General features: G+C 45.5%; 1 protein-coding gene and 1 pseudogene across 5 annotated transcripts in view; one reads left to right on the top strand and one right to left on the bottom strand.

The window, feature by feature from the left end:
- The window catches only part of FKBP5 (FK506 binding protein 5), a 114,791-nt gene extending 109,948 nt beyond the window's left edge, over positions 1 to 4,843 (top strand). For all 5 annotated transcript variants that reach the window (XM_003789130.2, XM_023512806.1, XM_023512807.1 and 2 more), the window contains exons 10-11: positions 1,220 to 1,459; positions 2,465 to 4,843. In XM_003789130.2, the coding sequence (XP_003789178.1) occupies positions 1,220 to 1,459; positions 2,465 to 2,572 (348 nt within the window). In that variant the 3' untranslated portion in view covers positions 2,573 to 4,843. The remainder of the gene's footprint in view (positions 1 to 1,219; positions 1,460 to 2,464) is intronic.
- A 9,524-nt stretch (positions 4,844 to 14,367) lies between these two features.
- The window catches only part of LOC105886927, a 12,971-nt pseudogene continuing 9,642 nt past the window's right edge, over positions 14,368 to 17,696 (bottom strand).

Raw genomic sequence — 17,696 nt, 5'->3', positions numbered from 1 at the left:
CTCAAGCAAGTCTCCTGCCTCCGCCTCCCAAGTAGCTGGGACCACAGGCGCCCGCCACAACGCCCGGCTATTTTTTGGTTGCAGCCATCATTGTTTGGCGGGCCCGGGCTGGGAATTCGAACCTGTCACCTTAGGTGTATGTGGCTGGCACCTTAGCTGCTTGAGCCACAGGTGCCGAGCCCAGACATTTCATTTTATACATATTTCCTCCTTTTTTTTTGTTTGAGTGATGAGTCTTATGTTGCCCAGGCTGGAGCACAGCAGTATGATCACTGCAACCTCCATTCCTGGCCTCAAGCAATCCTACTGCTTGGGCCTCCCAAATTGTGGATTACAGGCTTGAGCCACCATACCCAGTCTCCTTGGAATCTTTCTAGAAATTACATTAAATACAGAAATTATTTAAGTAGTATATTTTGATTTTCTTTTTTTTTTTTTTTTTCAAGACAGTGTCTCAATCAGTCGCCCTGGGTAGAATGCCCTGGTGTCATAGCTCATAGCACCCTCAAAATCCTGGTGTCAAGTGATCCTCTTACCTCAGCCTCCTGAGTAGCTGGGACTATAGGTATTTGCCACCATGCCCAGCTAAGTTTTCTGTTTTTAGTAGAGACAGGGTCTTGCTCTTGCTCGGGCTGGCCTCAAACTCCTGAACTCAGGCAATCCACCCGCCTCAGCCTCCCAGAGGCCAAGAAAACAACATTAGACAGTTGTCTAATGAGCCAGCTATCCTGAGCCGGCTCACAGGCCCTGAAACTGCCAAAGGCTAGAATTAGACATATAAACCAGCTCATCTGGCCTTTGAGAAGTATGTTTTGATCAGTAGTATATAATTACCTTGAGCGCCCCCCCCCCACCTTTTTTAAGAGACAGAGTCTTACTTTGTTGCCCTCGGTAGAGTGCCATGATGTCACAGCTCACAGCAACCTCCAGCTCTTGGGTATAGGCAATTCTCTTGCCTCAGCCTCCCAAGTAGCTGGGACTACAGGTGCCCACTACAGTGCCTGGCTATTTTTTTTGTTGCAGTTAGGCCGGGGCCGGGTTCAAACCCGCCACCCTCAGTATATGGGGCTGGCACCCTCACTGAGCCACAGGAGCCACCCAAGCACCATTTTTTTAAATACACCTTTCCATCATCCTTGGTAAGAGAGCTTTGGTAAGCTATTTACTGAACTACTTATAAAAACTCATCCATTCTAAAAGATAGACCCTCTGTTCCTAGGCCCTTGGACTGGACAGTGCCAATGAGAAAGGATTATACAGGAGGGGTGAAGCTCAGCTGCTGATGAATGAGTTTGAGTCAGCCAAGGGAGACTTTGAGAAAGTGCTGGAAGTAAATCCCCAGAATAAGGCTGCAAGACTACAGATCTCCATGTGCCAAAAAAAGGCCAAGGAGCACAATGAGCGAGACCGCAAGATCTACGCCAACATGTTCAAGAAGTTTGCAGAGCAGGACGCTAAGGTGTGTATAGAACCCGCTGCCTTCACCTAGACAAGAACTGACCTTGCCCCTTTGATGTTTGTTTAAGAGGGTTAAGCATGGGGGACAGGGACAGTTCAACAACTTGAGAGATGTAAGAATAGGAAACACAATTTTCAGTCTCATCTGAGGCAGGTGTGGATTCAAAGGCTGAGCAGGCAGTGCCACTCAACAGAAGGGACAAGGTGTAGGTCCTAGCATGTCCACACAAGAGATGAAGAAAGTGGCTCAGCGCCTGTGGCTCAAGTGGCTAAGGCGCCAGCTACATACACCTAAGGTGGCAGGTTCGAATCCAGCCCAGGCCCGCCAGACAACAATGGCTACAACCAAAAAATAGCCAGGTGTTGTGGCGGGCGCCTGTGGTCCCATCTACTTGGGAGACAGAGGCAGGAGACTCGCTTGAGCCCAAGAGTTGGAGGTTGCTGTGAGCTGTGATGCCACAGCACTGTACTGAGGGGGAACAGATTGAGGCTCTGTCTCAAAAAAAGAGATGAAAAAAGTAAATTTTCTTGAGACATACTAAAGCTTTTGTTATTTTTTTAAAAATTTTAAATCCATTAGGGTTTTCTTCAAATAATACTTCCTTGTTGAAACTTCTGATTTCCCTGGGAAATGAGTTGTTATTAAGAGCCCCACCATGGTGCCCTTTACCTCTGGGTCAGGAGTCAGCCTGGTAACTATGATAGGAGATGCTGGTGGGTCTCCCCTCCAGCAGAGTTCTACTGTGCTCCTGACACCCAAACTCTATTAGCATATGGACTTAATTCAACAGCTATCTTGTGGGGCAAGCTAGTAATTTTAACCAAAGAAAAGTGAAACCTTGCACTCCATTGATAGAAGTGCCCTGACCTACCCAGCTGGACAACCTAAGTAGAATCACTATAATATACTCTTATTGTGGGCCCGGCAAACAGTTTGGAGGGGACAGGATTTATTTACTTCACATCTTTTTTCTCTAAGTCTCTTGATTTCGTATTTCTTCCTTAGGAAGAGGCCAATAAAGCAATGGGCAAGAAGACTTTAGAAGGGGTCACCAATGAAAAAGAAACACAAAATCAAGTAATGGAAGACCAGAAACCTGAAGGCCACGTATGACGCCGCGCCAGGGAGGGAAGAGAGTCCAAATGAACTCAGCCCCCTCCTCAATGGGCTTTCACCCAACTCAGGACTAAACAGTGTTTAATGTAAAGTTTGTTATAGTCTATGTGATTCTGGAAGCAAATGGCAAAACCAGTAGCTTCCCTAAAACAGCCACCCTGCTGCTGCCCAGTGAGTTCATTGAGGGGGTGGCATGGGACCACTCCAGGTGGAACAAAACGAGTGACTGTTGGTGTGGAGAGATTGAGCCAACAGCTTGAGTCCAGCTCATTTCATTTTATGTCAACTTACAATATCCAATTCAGGATCCCTTGAGATAATCCTAACAATTTGGGGCTTCTGTTAGGTTTTACATTTGAACTTTAATAGCACTACAGAAATCTTTTTTAAAAATGCTTAATATCTCCTTTCCTACAAGTGGGTGGCATGGGGGAAGGAGGATGAAGTTTTGTTTTTTTAAATAACTAAAGTGCTATGAATGCAACCTGTTGCATTTTTAACCAACAGAACCCACAGTAGACGTGTCTACTGTCCCCTCAGTTCCCCAGCAGTGTCACAGACTTGAAAGCCAGAACCTCAGAGGCCACTTGCTTGCTGACTGAGCTGCCTCCCTGACTCCCTTCTTAGCCAGCCTCCTAGTGAGAGTGAGCTTCTGCCACACACAGCCTGTCCCTGGGCGGGTAATTCTGTCATTCCTAAAAACACCCTTCAGCAATGATAATGAACAGACTGGAGTTTCTGGATTAGCTTTTCCTGTTTTGGATAAAGTTCTGAGATGCTGAAATGCAAAATGAGCAATCAGAATCGTGCTTTTTCCCCCTTCTATTCCTTCCAGGAAGTAATGTTGAATACATAGTACTTCCTGCTAGCATTGCTACTGTTCAGCTTCTTATTTCCATTCTAATCCTTGCTATTAAGAATTTAAGACTTGTTCTTATCATATCTTTGACCTGGAGTGGATTTATTACATATCCATTTAGGATTGATGCAGTTTTTTTTTTATCTTCTTTTTTAAATTACTGGCTCATAGGCATTTATATACTGGTTTATGGAACTTTATTTACACTCCTCTATCATGCAAAAAAATTTTTTTGACTTTTTACTACTAAGTACCTTAATTTGTAAAAACAAAATCTGTGGGGCTGACAAATTATGTGGACAAATGTAGAATGTTGCTCTTCTACATTAAGGATTTTATCTGCAGGTTTGCTTTCTTTTCCTGCCCTGATACCGTCTCTGCTCTGGTATGAGCTGTGAAAGAATTGAAAACAGCTTCCCATGCAGGTAGCAGGTATATCTAGCCAGAACCCCAATACTTGAGTATTGAACTAGGGCAGGTCTTAAAATAGTTATGTACATGTAGCTGAATTTTAGTCCTTATGGGCAAATGAGATTGAGCGTGGCTCTCTGTTCCCACAGCTTAAGAAACTCTCATGGGAATGTATTTGGCAACCCTAGGAACCATTTGCTTAAACCTGGAACATCTGACTTTTTTAAATCCTAAAGAACACTGGCTTTTATATTTTAGATTAGTTGTAATTTTTATGACAGTTTTAACAAAATACTTTCATTGTTAGGTTAGGACCCCCCATAAAACCTAAAAATCAAGCTGTTTTCTTTCATACCAGTTTTCTTCCCCCTAGAACAAATGGAATCAAATTGTGAGTTTTTTCCTTTAATGATTGCTAAAACCTCTCTAATTTCTCATTTATGCTTTTGATTTTTTTCATGAACTGTTTCTTTGAAAAGCCCTAATCTCATCTTGGATACATGAAAAGCAAAAGTTGATTTTGCTTATTTGCTTAATCGTTTGGTGTTTGAAGCTCTGTTGACTGGAACATGATTCCAATAAATCCAAGATTGAAATTTGATCCTCATAAGGCCAGTTAGCATTTTGCAGGTACAAACAAAACTCCACCAAAAATCAGATGATCCCAGCCAGCTGTTTCCCAAGTGCGTGTTATGGTCACCAGGGAATGGGCAAGACTGTGTGTGGGGAGTGGGGGAAGGGTGTGTGAGTGGTTCCAAGCAAATGAGTGCAAGGTGCCTGTCACCACCCAGGAAGAAATTTCACATGTTCTTGTATCAAATTTAGTAATCTGAAACAATTTGGGTAGAAATCAGATGTCTTTGAACCACCTTTTAAACTGCATATGGGTTGGTGAGTCAGCATATGATGAATTAAAAACAAACTGTTTTTTTAAAAAATCATTTAGATGCACTGTTTTTGTGTTCCTTAAATAAATCCAAGAAAACAAATGTGATTTCTCATTGTTTTTGGTATTGCTTAAATAATTTTGAGGGAAAAATATTTTGGTTGAAAAGTTATATATAGTAGGGGCCAACTTGAAGAAATGAGACATCAGAAAATTGGCAAGAGTTAACATTGTGTGCTCTTTGCTCTAACATACAACTTGAAATCAACACTGGGGTAAAGGCAGTAGAATGATACATCTTTGTTAAAATGAACCAAATAATCCAAAAAATAAGAGGGCTTTGTTTTTTCATTAACCACTGGGTATTTTACCTTTGTAAGCTAAATTTTAAAGTAGTTCGATGAAATTAAATGTAATGGTGCTCTTTAATAAGTCCAGAGGGTACAAAAAATGTATACACATTTTAAGAAAAGAAAAAACTGTATTAAAATTGTAATACTCAAGTCACATTTGGCTTCTGCAATTACAAGATATAAAAGATACAGTAGACTAGATAACTACCGGTGTATATTATTACAATTTGTAAGCGTATCTCAGGCATGTTTTATACTGAGCATTATTTTTCTTTCCTAAGCACCATATTTCACTGGATATTCATTGCCATAGACTCTGAAGGCCTAATAAGAAGATGGTGTCACATCCTGCAAATTCTAATTTTCACACTGCAAAAGCAGGTGATGTGCTGGGCAGTGGTGCTCCTTTCTACAGACAGTTTGAGATAGGTTCTAGGCACCCTTTATTCCCTCTGAGAGCTTTGCTTCATCTCTGGATTTGAATTATATTCCCCCCTCTTTGCTGTTAAATTATTTAGTAATAATTCACTTTACTTGCATACTTTTTTCCTAAGCAAATAATGATTACATTAGGTTATCTTAAGAAAGATTCCCGGCTCAGCGCCTATAGCTCAACCGGCTAAGGCGCCAGCCACGTACACCTAAGGTGGCGGGTTCGAATCCCCAGCCCGGACCGCCAAATAACAATGATGGCTGCAACCAAAAAATAGCCGGGCGTTGTGGCAGGCGCCTGTGGTCCCAGCTACTTGGGAGGCGGAGGCAGGAGACTCGCTTGAGCCCAGGAGTTGGAGGTTGCTGTGAGCTGTGATGCAACGGCACTCTACCCAGGGGGACAGCTTGAGGCTCTGTCTCAAAAAAATAAATAAATAAATAAATAAAAAAAAAAAGAAAGATTCCCGGCCACATACACCTAAGATGGTGGGTTCAAATCCAGCCCGAGCCGCCAAACAACAATAATGGCTGCAACCAAAAAATAGCCGGGCGTTGTGGCGGGCGCCTGTGGTCCCAGCTACTTGGGAGGCTGAGGCAGGAGACTCGCTTGAGCCCAGGAGTTGGAGGTTGCTGTGAGCTGTGATGCCACAACACTACCCAGGGGGACAGCTTGAGGCTCCTCTATCAAAAAAAAAAAAAGAAAAAAGAAAAAGAAAGAAAGATTCCCAGCTGTAAATTTGGGTGGTTGTTTTTTGGGGACAGAGTCTCATTTCAAGTAGAGGTCCCTGGCATCATCACAGTTCACAGCAACCTCAGTCTCATGCTCAAGGGATCCTCTTGCCTCAGCCTCCCCAAGAGCTGGAACCATAAGCGCCCACCACGACACCTGGCTAGTTTTTCTATTTTTAGTAGAAACAGGGTCTTGCTCTTGCTCAGGCTGGTCTTGAACTCCTGAGTGCAAGCAATCCATTGCCCTCGGCCTAGCCTCTGGGAGTGTTAGGATTACAGGCATGAGCCACCATTCCCGGCTGCTGGCTATAAATTTGTGATTCAGTAATTCCGAGGCAGCCTACACTCCAGCCTGGGTGACAAAGCAAGGTCCTATCTTTAAAAAAAAAACTATATCTATTACAGATCTAAAATTCAAAGTTAATTAAATTTGCAAATCAAATACAAAGTGGAGTGTTTTCCTTAGAAGTGTTTCTAGGACCACCCTCCTGGTCCTAGTGCCCCTAACACATACAGCCTGTCTGTTGAGAACCAACCACTGGTCCACTGAGGTGAAAGACAGGACCCCTTGGGTGTGAGTGGCTCACAGACAAGTGAAAAATGAGGCATGCAGATGGCTGTACTCCTGGAAAGCATCTACCATCTGTTACTGACACCTACAAAACTTAGGGAACAGCAGCAAACTCAATCCTGCCTCTTCAGCTTTCCTGCTCATTCAGAGCCTTTCTGGAGGCTAAGTCAAGCTAGAGCCCACCCCACAGCTGGCATCCAGACTAGCTCTGCTGTGAGCCTTTCCTCACTGCTCCCCGCAGCCAACCATTATTCCCTTTCCACGCTCCTCTCCTGGCATCTGGGCTGCAAAAAGTTCCCTGGTGTGGAATACACTAGGCCACCCTGAGCTACCCTAACCCTCTTGCCTAGGGCCCTACTGGGATTACAACCTCCTTGGAGCAGAGCCTCCCTCTTACAGAGTGCTCTAGGCAGAAGTCTGGGAACAGGGAGCTATGCCCTAGTCTGTTTTTCAGTTACTGCCCCCTGGACTGCAGCTGCAAAAAAAAAAAAAAAAAAACAGTTTCCTTTGTTTACAAGGCAATTGGACAGATGCACCCCATTCCCCGCTTTGTTTTCTGTTTTCTTCACAGTCACTAGGAAGGACAGTTTCAGGGAAACGTGTTTTTCATATGTCTTAATTAAAACTACTCCCCTCTTAGAAAGGTGTCATTTCCCAACTATTCTGGGAAGCCCCAGCCCGTTGTTGCCAGCACGCTCTCACTGCAAAGAAAGCTGCACTGTTTGAGTGGGTTGATACATGTTTCTTCTCCCCCCCACACACACATGCACTCTCAGCCACTCAAGGGTTTTGTCTGGGTGTCTAAGCTTTCTCTGAACCCAGTTATGTCTTGTTGACAAAGGGCAGATTGTAATGGTACTATATGCACCCACCAGTTGCTATCAAACATGATGGCAAGTAGGCCGGGCATGGTGACTCACTGTAATCCTAGCACTCTGAGAGGCCAAGGCTGGCAGATTGCTTGAACTCAGGAGTTGGAGACCAGCCTGAGCAAGAGCAAGACCCCCCTTCTCTACTAAAAGTAGAAAAACTAGCATGTATTGTGGCGGGCGCCTATAGTCCCAGCTACTCGAGAGACTAAGGCAAGAGGATATCACTTGAGCCCAAAAGTCTGAGGTTACTGTGAGCTATGATGATGCCACGGCACTCTACCAAGGGTGACAGATACTCTTGTCTCAAAAACAATGAAAAACATGATGGGAAGCAAATAAACCACTCCACCTTCAGGCTGTGCATCTGGGCCTCAGAACCAAGGGACAACCTGAACAACCCAGCTCAGCCACATGACGGTGAGGCTGGACTACATGCAGGCAGTGCTAGTGCCACACACGTCCATGGTGTGGTGTTCCAATGCCAGCTCCAAAACAGGGCTCCCTCAATCCAAGGAACCTAAAGGCCTCTAATGTTTGGCAAGAACACTGGATTAGATCTAGCCTTGTTGGGATCTGAGTTCCCTCACCTATAAGGTAATAATAGCTAATATTTATATAATTTTTTGCTTTTGAGACAGCCTCCCTTGGTCCCAGGATAGAGTGCCGTGGTGTCAGCCTAGCTCACAGCAACCTCAAACTCCTGGGTTCAAGCGATCCTCCTGCATAGGCCTTCCAAATAGCTGTGACTAAGGGCTCCCTCACCATGCCCAGCTAATTTTTCTATTTTTAGTAAAGATGAGGTCTCACTCTGTTCAAGCTGATCTGAAACTCCTGAGTTCAAGGAATCCTACCACCTTGGCCTCCCAGAGGGCAGGATTATAGGCATGATCCACCATGCCCGGCCTATATAACTTTTTAAATTTTTCATTGTAAAAAAGCACATAAGATGTATCATCTTTACCTCTAAATGTTTAGTTCAATATTAAGTATATCTACACTATTATGCAACCAATCTCCAAAATTTTTCATCTTAACAAACTGAAACTCTGTAAACCATTTTTTGTACCCATTAAACTATTTCCTCAGGGTGGTGCCTGTGGCTCAGAAGGGTAGGGCACCGGTCCCACATGCTGAAAGTGGCGGGTTCAAACCCAGCCCCAGCCCCCCAAAAAATAAATAAATAAAATAAACTATTCCCTCTTCCCCCTTCCCAACCCTGGTAAGCATGATTCTACTGTCTCTTAAACTACTTCAGATACTTCATATAAGTGGAATGGTATAGTACATGGATCACTGAAAGGTTAAGATTGTGCAGATGGAAACAAAGCCCTCCTAGCAACACCAAGAAGCCAAGCAAGGTGATAATTGCACAGGCGAATCAGAAAGGATTCTTTTGACTGTGTTTCTGGGAAGTGAAGTAATGGACCATAAAACAGTCTATCTCGAAACTTTCTTTTTTTTTTTCTTTGAAACAGAGCCTCAAGCTGTCCCCCTGGGGAGAGTGCTGTGGCATCACAGCTCACAGCAACCTCCAACTCCTGGGCTCAAGCGAGTCTCCTGCCTCTGCCTCCCAAGCAGCTGGAACTACAGGCACCTGCCACAATGCCTGGCTATTTTTTGGTTGCAGCCGTTGTTGTTTTGGCAGGCCCGGGCTGGATTCAAACCCGCCATCTTAGGTGTATGTGGCTGGCGCCTTAGCCACTTGAGCCACAGGCGCCGAGCCTTGAAACTTTCATAGTGATCCAAATATTTGTCTTTTTGTGACTGGATTATGTCACTTAGCACATTGCCCTTATTCATCCATCTTATAGCTCTGTCAGAATTTCCCCCTTTTTTAATGCATTGTAGAATATTTTTGATTTTTGATTTATTCATTCTTTTTTGAGACAGAGTCTTAAGCTGTCGCCCTGGGTAGGGCGCCATGGCGTCACAGCTCACAGCAACCTCCAGCTCCTGGGCTTAAGCAATTCTCTTGCCTCCGCCTCCCAAGTTGCTGGGACTATAGGCATCTGCCACAAAGCCTGGCTATTTTTAAGTTGTAGTCATTGTTTGGCAGGCCTGGGCTGGATCCAAACCCAGCACTCTAGCTGCTTGAGCTCCAGGTGCCGGAGCCATTGTAGCATATTTAGTAGCAAAGAAAAAAAAAATCCCTTTCTTAAGGCTGAAGAGTCCATTGTAAGTATATATCATATATCCAGCTATTGGTGGATACTTGGGTGTTTCCGCCTTCACAAGGCTATTATGAACAACGCTGTTATGAACACAAGTATATGAACAGCACTTTGAAACCCTGCTTTCAATCCTTTTGGTGCATATCCAGAAGTAGAATTGCTGGATCACATGGTAATTCTATTTTTAATTTTTGAGGAACCACCATACTGTTTTCCACAGCAGTGGCATCATTTTACAATACTTCCAACAGGGCACAGGGATTCCAGGTTCTCTACATCCTCAACAACTCATTATTTTTAGCATTTTTTCATAGTAGCCAGACTAAGGGGTGTGAGGTGGTAGCTCATTGTGGTTCTGATTTGCATGTCTCTGATGGTTAGTGATGTTGACCATCTTTTCATGCCCTCATTCACTATTTGTGTTTCATCTCTGGAAAAATGTCTATTCAAGTCTTTTTCCTGTCCTTTGTGTGTGTGATTGAGTACTAATAGCAAATATACATTAAGCTTACATTATATTCCAGAAAGTATGCCCACGACCAGACTGAGACACAGTAACCCTGGCAGGCTAATAAACTGGTAACCTTTCAAGCCCACACACTTTAAATATTTGCTAAACATTTATTGTGTAGGAGGGGGATGGCTAAGGGGTAACTGATTGTCTGTTATTAAAAATTATATTTGGCAGTGCCTGTGGCTCAGTAAGTAGGGCGCCGGCCCCATATACTCAGAGTGATGGGTTCAAACCTGGCCCGAGCCAAACTGCAACAAAAAAAATAGCTAGGCGTTGTGGCGGGCACCTGTAGCCCCAGCTACTTGGGAGGCTGAGGCAAGAGAATTGTCTAAGCCCAGGAGTTGGAGGTTATTGTGAGCTGTGACGCCACGCACGGCACTCTACCGAGGGTGATAAAGTGAGACTCTGTCTCTAAAAAATAAAAATAAATAAAAATAAAACCTTTGAACAAAGATGGAAAAAGCATTAACATCTGTTTATGTTTGCTGGTAGATACATGGGTATCATTATTTTCTAAATTAATCTGTATGGTAGAAATACTGCCTAATTTCAGTGAAAAAAAAAATGACATAAGTAAATCAAAACTATGTGCCAGGTAACTCAGGTCTCTGCAGGTGTCTCCTTATGTAACTGTTGACATGTAAATTAACACTGTACCCACAGAGGACGGGTGCTTGCTAGCATCCACCTATCTTTCCAGAGATTTGCAACATTCATGTGCAGTTTCTGTCTCCATCAACTGAAAGCTGGCCGGGGCACTTAGCTAAAACTATGAGACTGATTAATGCTTGGCCTGGTGCTGTTTACCGGAAAGGAGTGATTCATTTCATTATCGAAATTCCAACTCCCTTAACATGCCTCCTGATAAGTTATCTGCTTTGGGACATCAGAGACAAAAACAGAAGAAAGAACAAGAATCTTAGAAAAATGGGAAAGATTTTTTTTGTTTTAGCACTCTCGGGCTGGGTTTGAACCTACCAGTCCTGGTGCATGTGGCCGGCGCCCAACCCACTGAGCCACAAGTGTCACCTGAAGATTTTGTTAAAAGAAGCTTTTGTTCAGACATTGACTCTACTGTGGCCGGTAGAAATGAATTAGTGAATCTGTTTCTATATATAATTTTTTTTGAGAGAGAGAGTCTAATTATGTCGCCCCTGGTAGAGTGCTATGGTGTCACAGCTCACAGCAACCTCCAACTCTTGGGCTTAAGTGATTCTCTTGCCTTAGCCTCCCAAGTAGCTGGGACTACAGGTGCCTGCCACTGCACCTGGCTATTTTTGTTGTTGTTGTTGTTGTTGTAGTTTGGCAGGCCTGGGCTGGGTATGTGGCCAGCACCTTAGCCATTGAGGTACAGGCACAGAGCCTATAATTTTTTTTTTTTTTTAGAGACAGAGTCTCACTTTATCACCCCTGGCAGAGTGCCATGGTGTTATAGCTCACAGCAACCTCCAACTCCCGGGCTTAGGCAATTCCCTTGCCTCAGCCTCCCGGGTAGCTGGGACTACAGGTGCCCTCCACAACACCTGGCTATTATTTGTTGCAGTTTGGCTGGGGCCAGGTTTGAACCTGCCATCCTCAGTATATGGGGCTGGCACCCTACCCATTGAGCCACAGGCACTGCCTCAAAGGTTTTTTGTTTTGTTTTGTTTTGTTTTGTTTGAGACAGAGCCTCAAGCTGTTGCCCTGGGTAGAGTGGTGTGGCATCACAGCTCATAGCAACCTCAAATTCCTGGGCCTAAGCGATTCTCCTCCCTCAGCCTCCCAAGTAGCTGGGACCACAGGTGCCCGCCACAATGCCCGGCTATTTTTTGGTTGCAATTGTCACTGTTGTTTGGTAGGTCCAGGCTGGACTTGAACCCACCAGCTCTGGTGTATGTGGCTGGCGCCCTAGCTGCTTGGGCACAAGCGCCAAGCCCCCAAAGGTTTTATTTTTAAGAAAATAAATATTGGCTCGGCGCCTATAGCTCAACCGGCTAAGGCGCCAGCCACGTACACCTAAGGTGGCGGGTTCAAATCCCCAGCCCGACCCGCCAAACAACAATGACAACTGCAACCCAAAAAATAGCCGGGCGTTGTGGCGGGCGCCTGTGGTCCCAGCTACTTGGGAGGCGGAGGCAGGAGACTCGCTTGAGCCCAGGAGTTGGAGGTTGCTGTGAGCTGTAATGCCACGGCACTCTACCCGGGGGGACAGCTTGAGGCTCTGTCTCAAAAAAAAAAAAAAGAAAATAAATATTACAGATACAACTAGTCTCACATCTTTTCGCTTAGCCATCCCCCTCAGAGGTACCTCCTCTCCTGGAGATAGTGCATTTCATTCCCATGAATGAGTTTGTATTTTTTCCACATGTGTATTTATCTACAATCTAGTCTATTGCTTTGAATATCTGTAAGTTTTACATAAATGATAGCTATGTGGCCATTTGTCATTGTTTTTGCAGCTCAGTGACTAAAGACCATTCTTATACAGGAGACAGGGCCCCCTTCCTCCTAAAACTAAAAGGCCAGCTGCCTGCCTGCCCTTGCTGTTAGGGGTAGGCATGTGTCTGAGGCTCTGCCAGGCTGACACCATTTCCCTAACTTGACATTCAGGACTAGCATTGCAGAGAAGTGGGAGCTGCCCAAGGCAGAAGCTGTTGTGAGAAAAGTTTTCCAGGGTAGCAGAGGCAGCTTCCACTATCTCAGTCCCCAGCCAACAAGTGATGGCCACACCAGCCAAAGACCAGGGGCTTGACAGCAGTGATGGTTTGGTCTTGGGTCTTGGTTCTTCAGCTCTCTCACTGATTCTGTCAACTTCCCAGCGTCCTCCCAATGAATCCTTTTTCTTTTTAAGTCTGAAGCTTTTTCTTTAAATTTCCTCCAGTAAGTTATAATGAATAGCAGTGCTATATCACACGTGATGCCAGAAAACTTTCTTTTTTTTGAGACAGAGCCTCAAGCTGTGGTCCTGGGCAGACTACTGTGGCATCACAGCTCACAGCAACCTCCAACTCCTGGGCTCAAGCGAGTCTCCTGCCTCTGCCTCCCAAGTAGCTAGGACTACAGGCGCCCACCACAATGCCTGGCTATTCTTTGGTTACAGCTGTCATTGCTGTTTGGCAGGTCCAGGCTGGTTTCGAACCTGCCAGCTCATGTGTATGTGACTGGCGCCTTAGCTGCTTGAGCCACAGGCACCAAGCCAGCCAGAAAACTTTCTAATAAATCTTTTCTTTTTCTTTTTGATAGAGAGCCTCAAGTTGTCACCCTGGGTAGAGTGCTGTGGCATCACAGCTCCCAGCAACCTCCAACTCCTGGGCTTAAGCAATTCTCTTGCCTCAGCCTCCCGAGTAGCTGGGACCACAGGTGCCCACCACAACACCCGGCTATTTCTGGCTATTTTTTGGTTATAGGTATCATTGCTGTTTGGCAGGCCCAGGGTGGATTCAAACCAGCTCTGGTGTATGTGGCTGGTGCCTTAGTCACTTGAGCTACAGGAGCCAAGCCTAATAAATCTTTTCTGATACTAAAGCTGCTTCCTTTTATATCATCGGAAGGTCCACCTCAGGTCAAGGGAACAGACTGGGCCCTGAGTTCCTTAAGGAAATCCTCCAGTGGATATGTCTCCTCTTTACGAGGGATGGGGCAGGGAGAGCAGTTCCTAGCCCCAGAGCAAGGACTACCAGGCAGCAGACACGGCACTCCATCCTTCCCATGTGGCCTGCCACCCCTAGGAAGGAACCACATCCTCAGCCCATAGGTATTTTTTTTTTTTTTTGAGACAGAGCCTCAAGCTGTCCCCCTGGGTAGAGTGCCATGGCATTACAGCTCACAGCAACCTCCAGCTCCTGGGCTCAAGCGAGTCTCCTGCCTCCGCCTCCCAAGTAGCTGGGACCACAGGCGCCCGCCACAACGCCCGGCTATTTTTTGGTTGCAGCCGTCATTGTTGTTTGGCGGGTCCGGGCTGGGGATTCAAACCCGCCACCTTAGGTGTACGTGGCCGGCGCCTTAGCCGGTTGAGCTATAGGCACCGAGCCAGCCCATAGGTATTTTTCAGGGTGGCATCAGAGGCCCTGGGCCCTGCTGAGAACCTCTCCCCCTCGGCAGTGGGCCAGGGCACGCTTGCCTCTGTTATCTTGTGTATGTCGTGCTTTCTCTTGACCATGGGGCCCTGGTTATGAAAAGCCGCCAACAGCCCGAGTGACAGCTTCTCAGGCATCAATGCTCGCCGGGGCTTCTTTTTCCTACACTCAGTTATCATCCACTTCATGGCCAAGAAGTGACCAGGCTAGTCGACGAGGGGCACAGGGACCTGGTAGAAGTGGACAGGCACCAGCCCACTCACAGGCCCACAGGTTTCCGGTGCACGGTGGAAGATGGTGTCAGGGCTGCATTCGGCGGTTGCCTGTTCCCCGCATGGTGCTTCTCACAGCTGGCAGGGACTGTGTCCTGAGGGATCTGACCAGTACTCTGTTTCCTCCTTTTATCATCATGAATTCCCTGATCACTGGGTCTTCAGAAACAGAGATTGTTTTTGTTGCTGGAGCTGCTTTGATGAGCTGGGTCTTCTTGAGATCCCACTCATACTCCTCCTCAGTTAGCTTGGCCACCGACCTGTGGTAATATTTCCTGTCTATCCTGAGATCCCTGTATTCAGGACCACAGTGGCTCCACCACACCTGGTTATCCCTGGAAGCCAGAAGACAGCACAGGCCACACGCCCAGCGCCAGGTCTGACCACCCTTGACAGTTCTTGGTCCAGAAGCATTTCCTGTTGCTTACAGTTAAGGACCTTGGGGCAGGCACGGCTCACACCTGTAATCCTGGTACTTTGGGAAGCAGAGACAGCAGAGTCACTTGAGGCCAGGAGCTCCAGACCAGTTAAGAACCCTGTTGAAAAGAGGTAGTTTAGCAAATTTGTTTTTAATTCAACAATTTTTTTTAGATTCAAATGGATCTATTTTATTTTAACTGGGTTTTTTCTTTTGAGTTAAATAGAGTCTTACTCTGTTGTTCCAGTCTAGACTGCCATGGCATTAGCCTAGCTCACAGAAACCTCAAACTCCCGGGTTCAAGTTATACTCCTGCCTCAGCCTCTCAAGTAGGTGTCCACCACAATGCCTGGCTATTTCTTTTTCCTTTTTCTTTTTTTTATTTTTGAGCCAGAGTCTCACTTGGTCACCCTTGGTAGAGTGCCATGTCGTCATAGCTTACAGCAACCTCAACTCTTGGGCTCAAGCAATCCTCTTGCCTCAACCTCCCCAGTAGCTAAGACTTATAGCACCTGCCACAACATCCAGATATTTTTTGAGATAGGGTCTTGCTCTTGCTCAGGCTGGTCTCAAACTCCTGAGCTCAAGCAATCCACCTGACTCGGCCTTCCAGAGTGCTAGGTTTACAGGTGTGAGCCACCATGCCCAGTTTTTCTATTGGTAAATAGAAATGGGGTCTTGCTCTTGCTCAGGCTGGTCTCAAACTCCCAAGCTCAAGCAATCCTCCCAACTTGGCCTCCAAAAATGCTAAGATTATGGGTGTGAGCCACCACCCTGACTGACTTAATTTTTTAAAAAGTTTATATTTATCGAGGCATCTTGATAAGAACTTTACATGCGGCTCGGCGCCTGTGGCTCAAGCGGCTAAGGCGCCAGCCACATACACCTAAGGTGGCAGGTTCAAATCCCCAGCCCGGGCCCGCCAAACAACAATGACGGCTGCAACCAAAAAATGGCCGGGCGTTGTGGCGGGCGCCTGTAGTCCCAGCTACTTGGGAGGCTGAGGCAGGAGACTCGCTTGAGCCCAGGAGTTGGAGGTTGCTGTGAGCACGATGCCATGGCACTCTACCCAGGTGGATAGCTTGAGGCTCCGTCTCAAAAAAAAAAAAAAAAAAAAAAGAACTTTACATGCATCATTTCATTTGATATTCTAGCAAATAGGATTTAATATTTATTAATACCTTCCTGATTATCCTTAGTTCTTCCTGGTTTATTAGATTAGTTGTATCTTTTTCACTTCTAAAGTCCAGGAAATAAAACTAAGCAAATTTAATTTAGTTTTAATAACTTTGATGAGCCAGATGACAACGACAGAGGTTTGGGGTAAAATGTGTTTTGATCTGGTCTTTTCTTTTTTGAGACAGAGTTTCAAGTTGTCACCCTCGGTAGAGTGCTGTAGCATCATAGCTCACGGCAACCTCAAACTCTTGGGCTTAAGCAATTCTCTTGCCTCAGCCTCCCAAGTAGCTGCGACTGTAGGCACCTACCACAATGCCCAGCTATTTTTTGTTATTGTTGCAATTGTTATTGTTGTTTTAACTGGCCCGGGCTGGGTTTAAACCCACCAGCCTCAGTGTATATGGCCAGCACCCTATTCACTGAACTATGGGGTCTGACTTTTGCTCAGGCTGGTCTCAAACTTGTGAGCTCAAGGAATCCGCTTGTCTTGGCCTCTCAGAGTGCTAGGATTACAGGCTTGAGCCACCATGCCGGACCAATGCCTGGCTATTTTCAGAGACAGGGTCTTGCTCTTGCTCAGGCTGGTCTCAAACTCCTGAGCTCAGGCAATCCACCCTCCTCAACCTCCCAGAGTGCTAGGATTACAGGTATGAGCCACCATGCCCAGCCTCAACTGGTTTTTAGATTTTTTTATAGAAATAGGATCTATTTTTCTCAGCTCTGTTGTCCAGGCTGTTCTTAAACTCCTGGCCTCAAGTGATCTTGTGCCTTGATCTTCCAAATTGCTAGGATTACAGGAATGAGCCACTGGACCCAGCTCTCTTTCAGCATTTTAAATATGTCATCCCTCTGCCTATTGGCTGCCATAGAGAAATTAGCTATGATAAGGTGACCAGACATCCCGCTATTGGTGGGACAGTCCCGATTTTTAACAATTTGTCCCACATCCCGAAGCATTTTTAAAAAGTCCCAATTTTTGGAAAGAATGCACGACAAGCTAGGGAACATGGGAGAACAGGAAGGGAATATATGGTTTTTGGCTGCCATGTGGCTATTTCACCAGCATATGAGTTTTATATTATTTTTGTTAATTTTATAATGTTAAACTTCAATAAGAACAAATAATTGTTGAGAACTGATTATCGAGAACTGCTTATCAAAGTTTGCATTGTTGTCAGGCCCCATCCTCTGTCAACGGTGCCCTGCTTTACCAATGTTAAAATCTGGTCACCTTAAGCTATGAGGCCAGGCACAATGGCTCACGCCTGTACTCCTAGCATTCTGGGAGGCCGAAGCAGATGGATTGCCTGAGCTTATGAGTTCAAGGCCAGTCTGAGCAAGAGCCAAACCCCATCTCTACTAAAAATAGAAAAACTAGGCTCGGCGCCTATAGCTCAAC

The sequence above is a fragment of the Otolemur garnettii genome, unplaced genomic scaffold, assembly GCF_000181295.1.
Source record: "Otolemur garnettii isolate 467f Iridium unplaced genomic scaffold, OtoGar3 scaffold00031, whole genome shotgun sequence".
In the NCBI taxonomy this organism is placed as follows: domain Eukaryota; kingdom Metazoa; phylum Chordata; class Mammalia; order Primates; family Galagidae; genus Otolemur; species Otolemur garnettii.
This window is presented reverse-complemented; position numbering and strand designations above follow the sequence as displayed.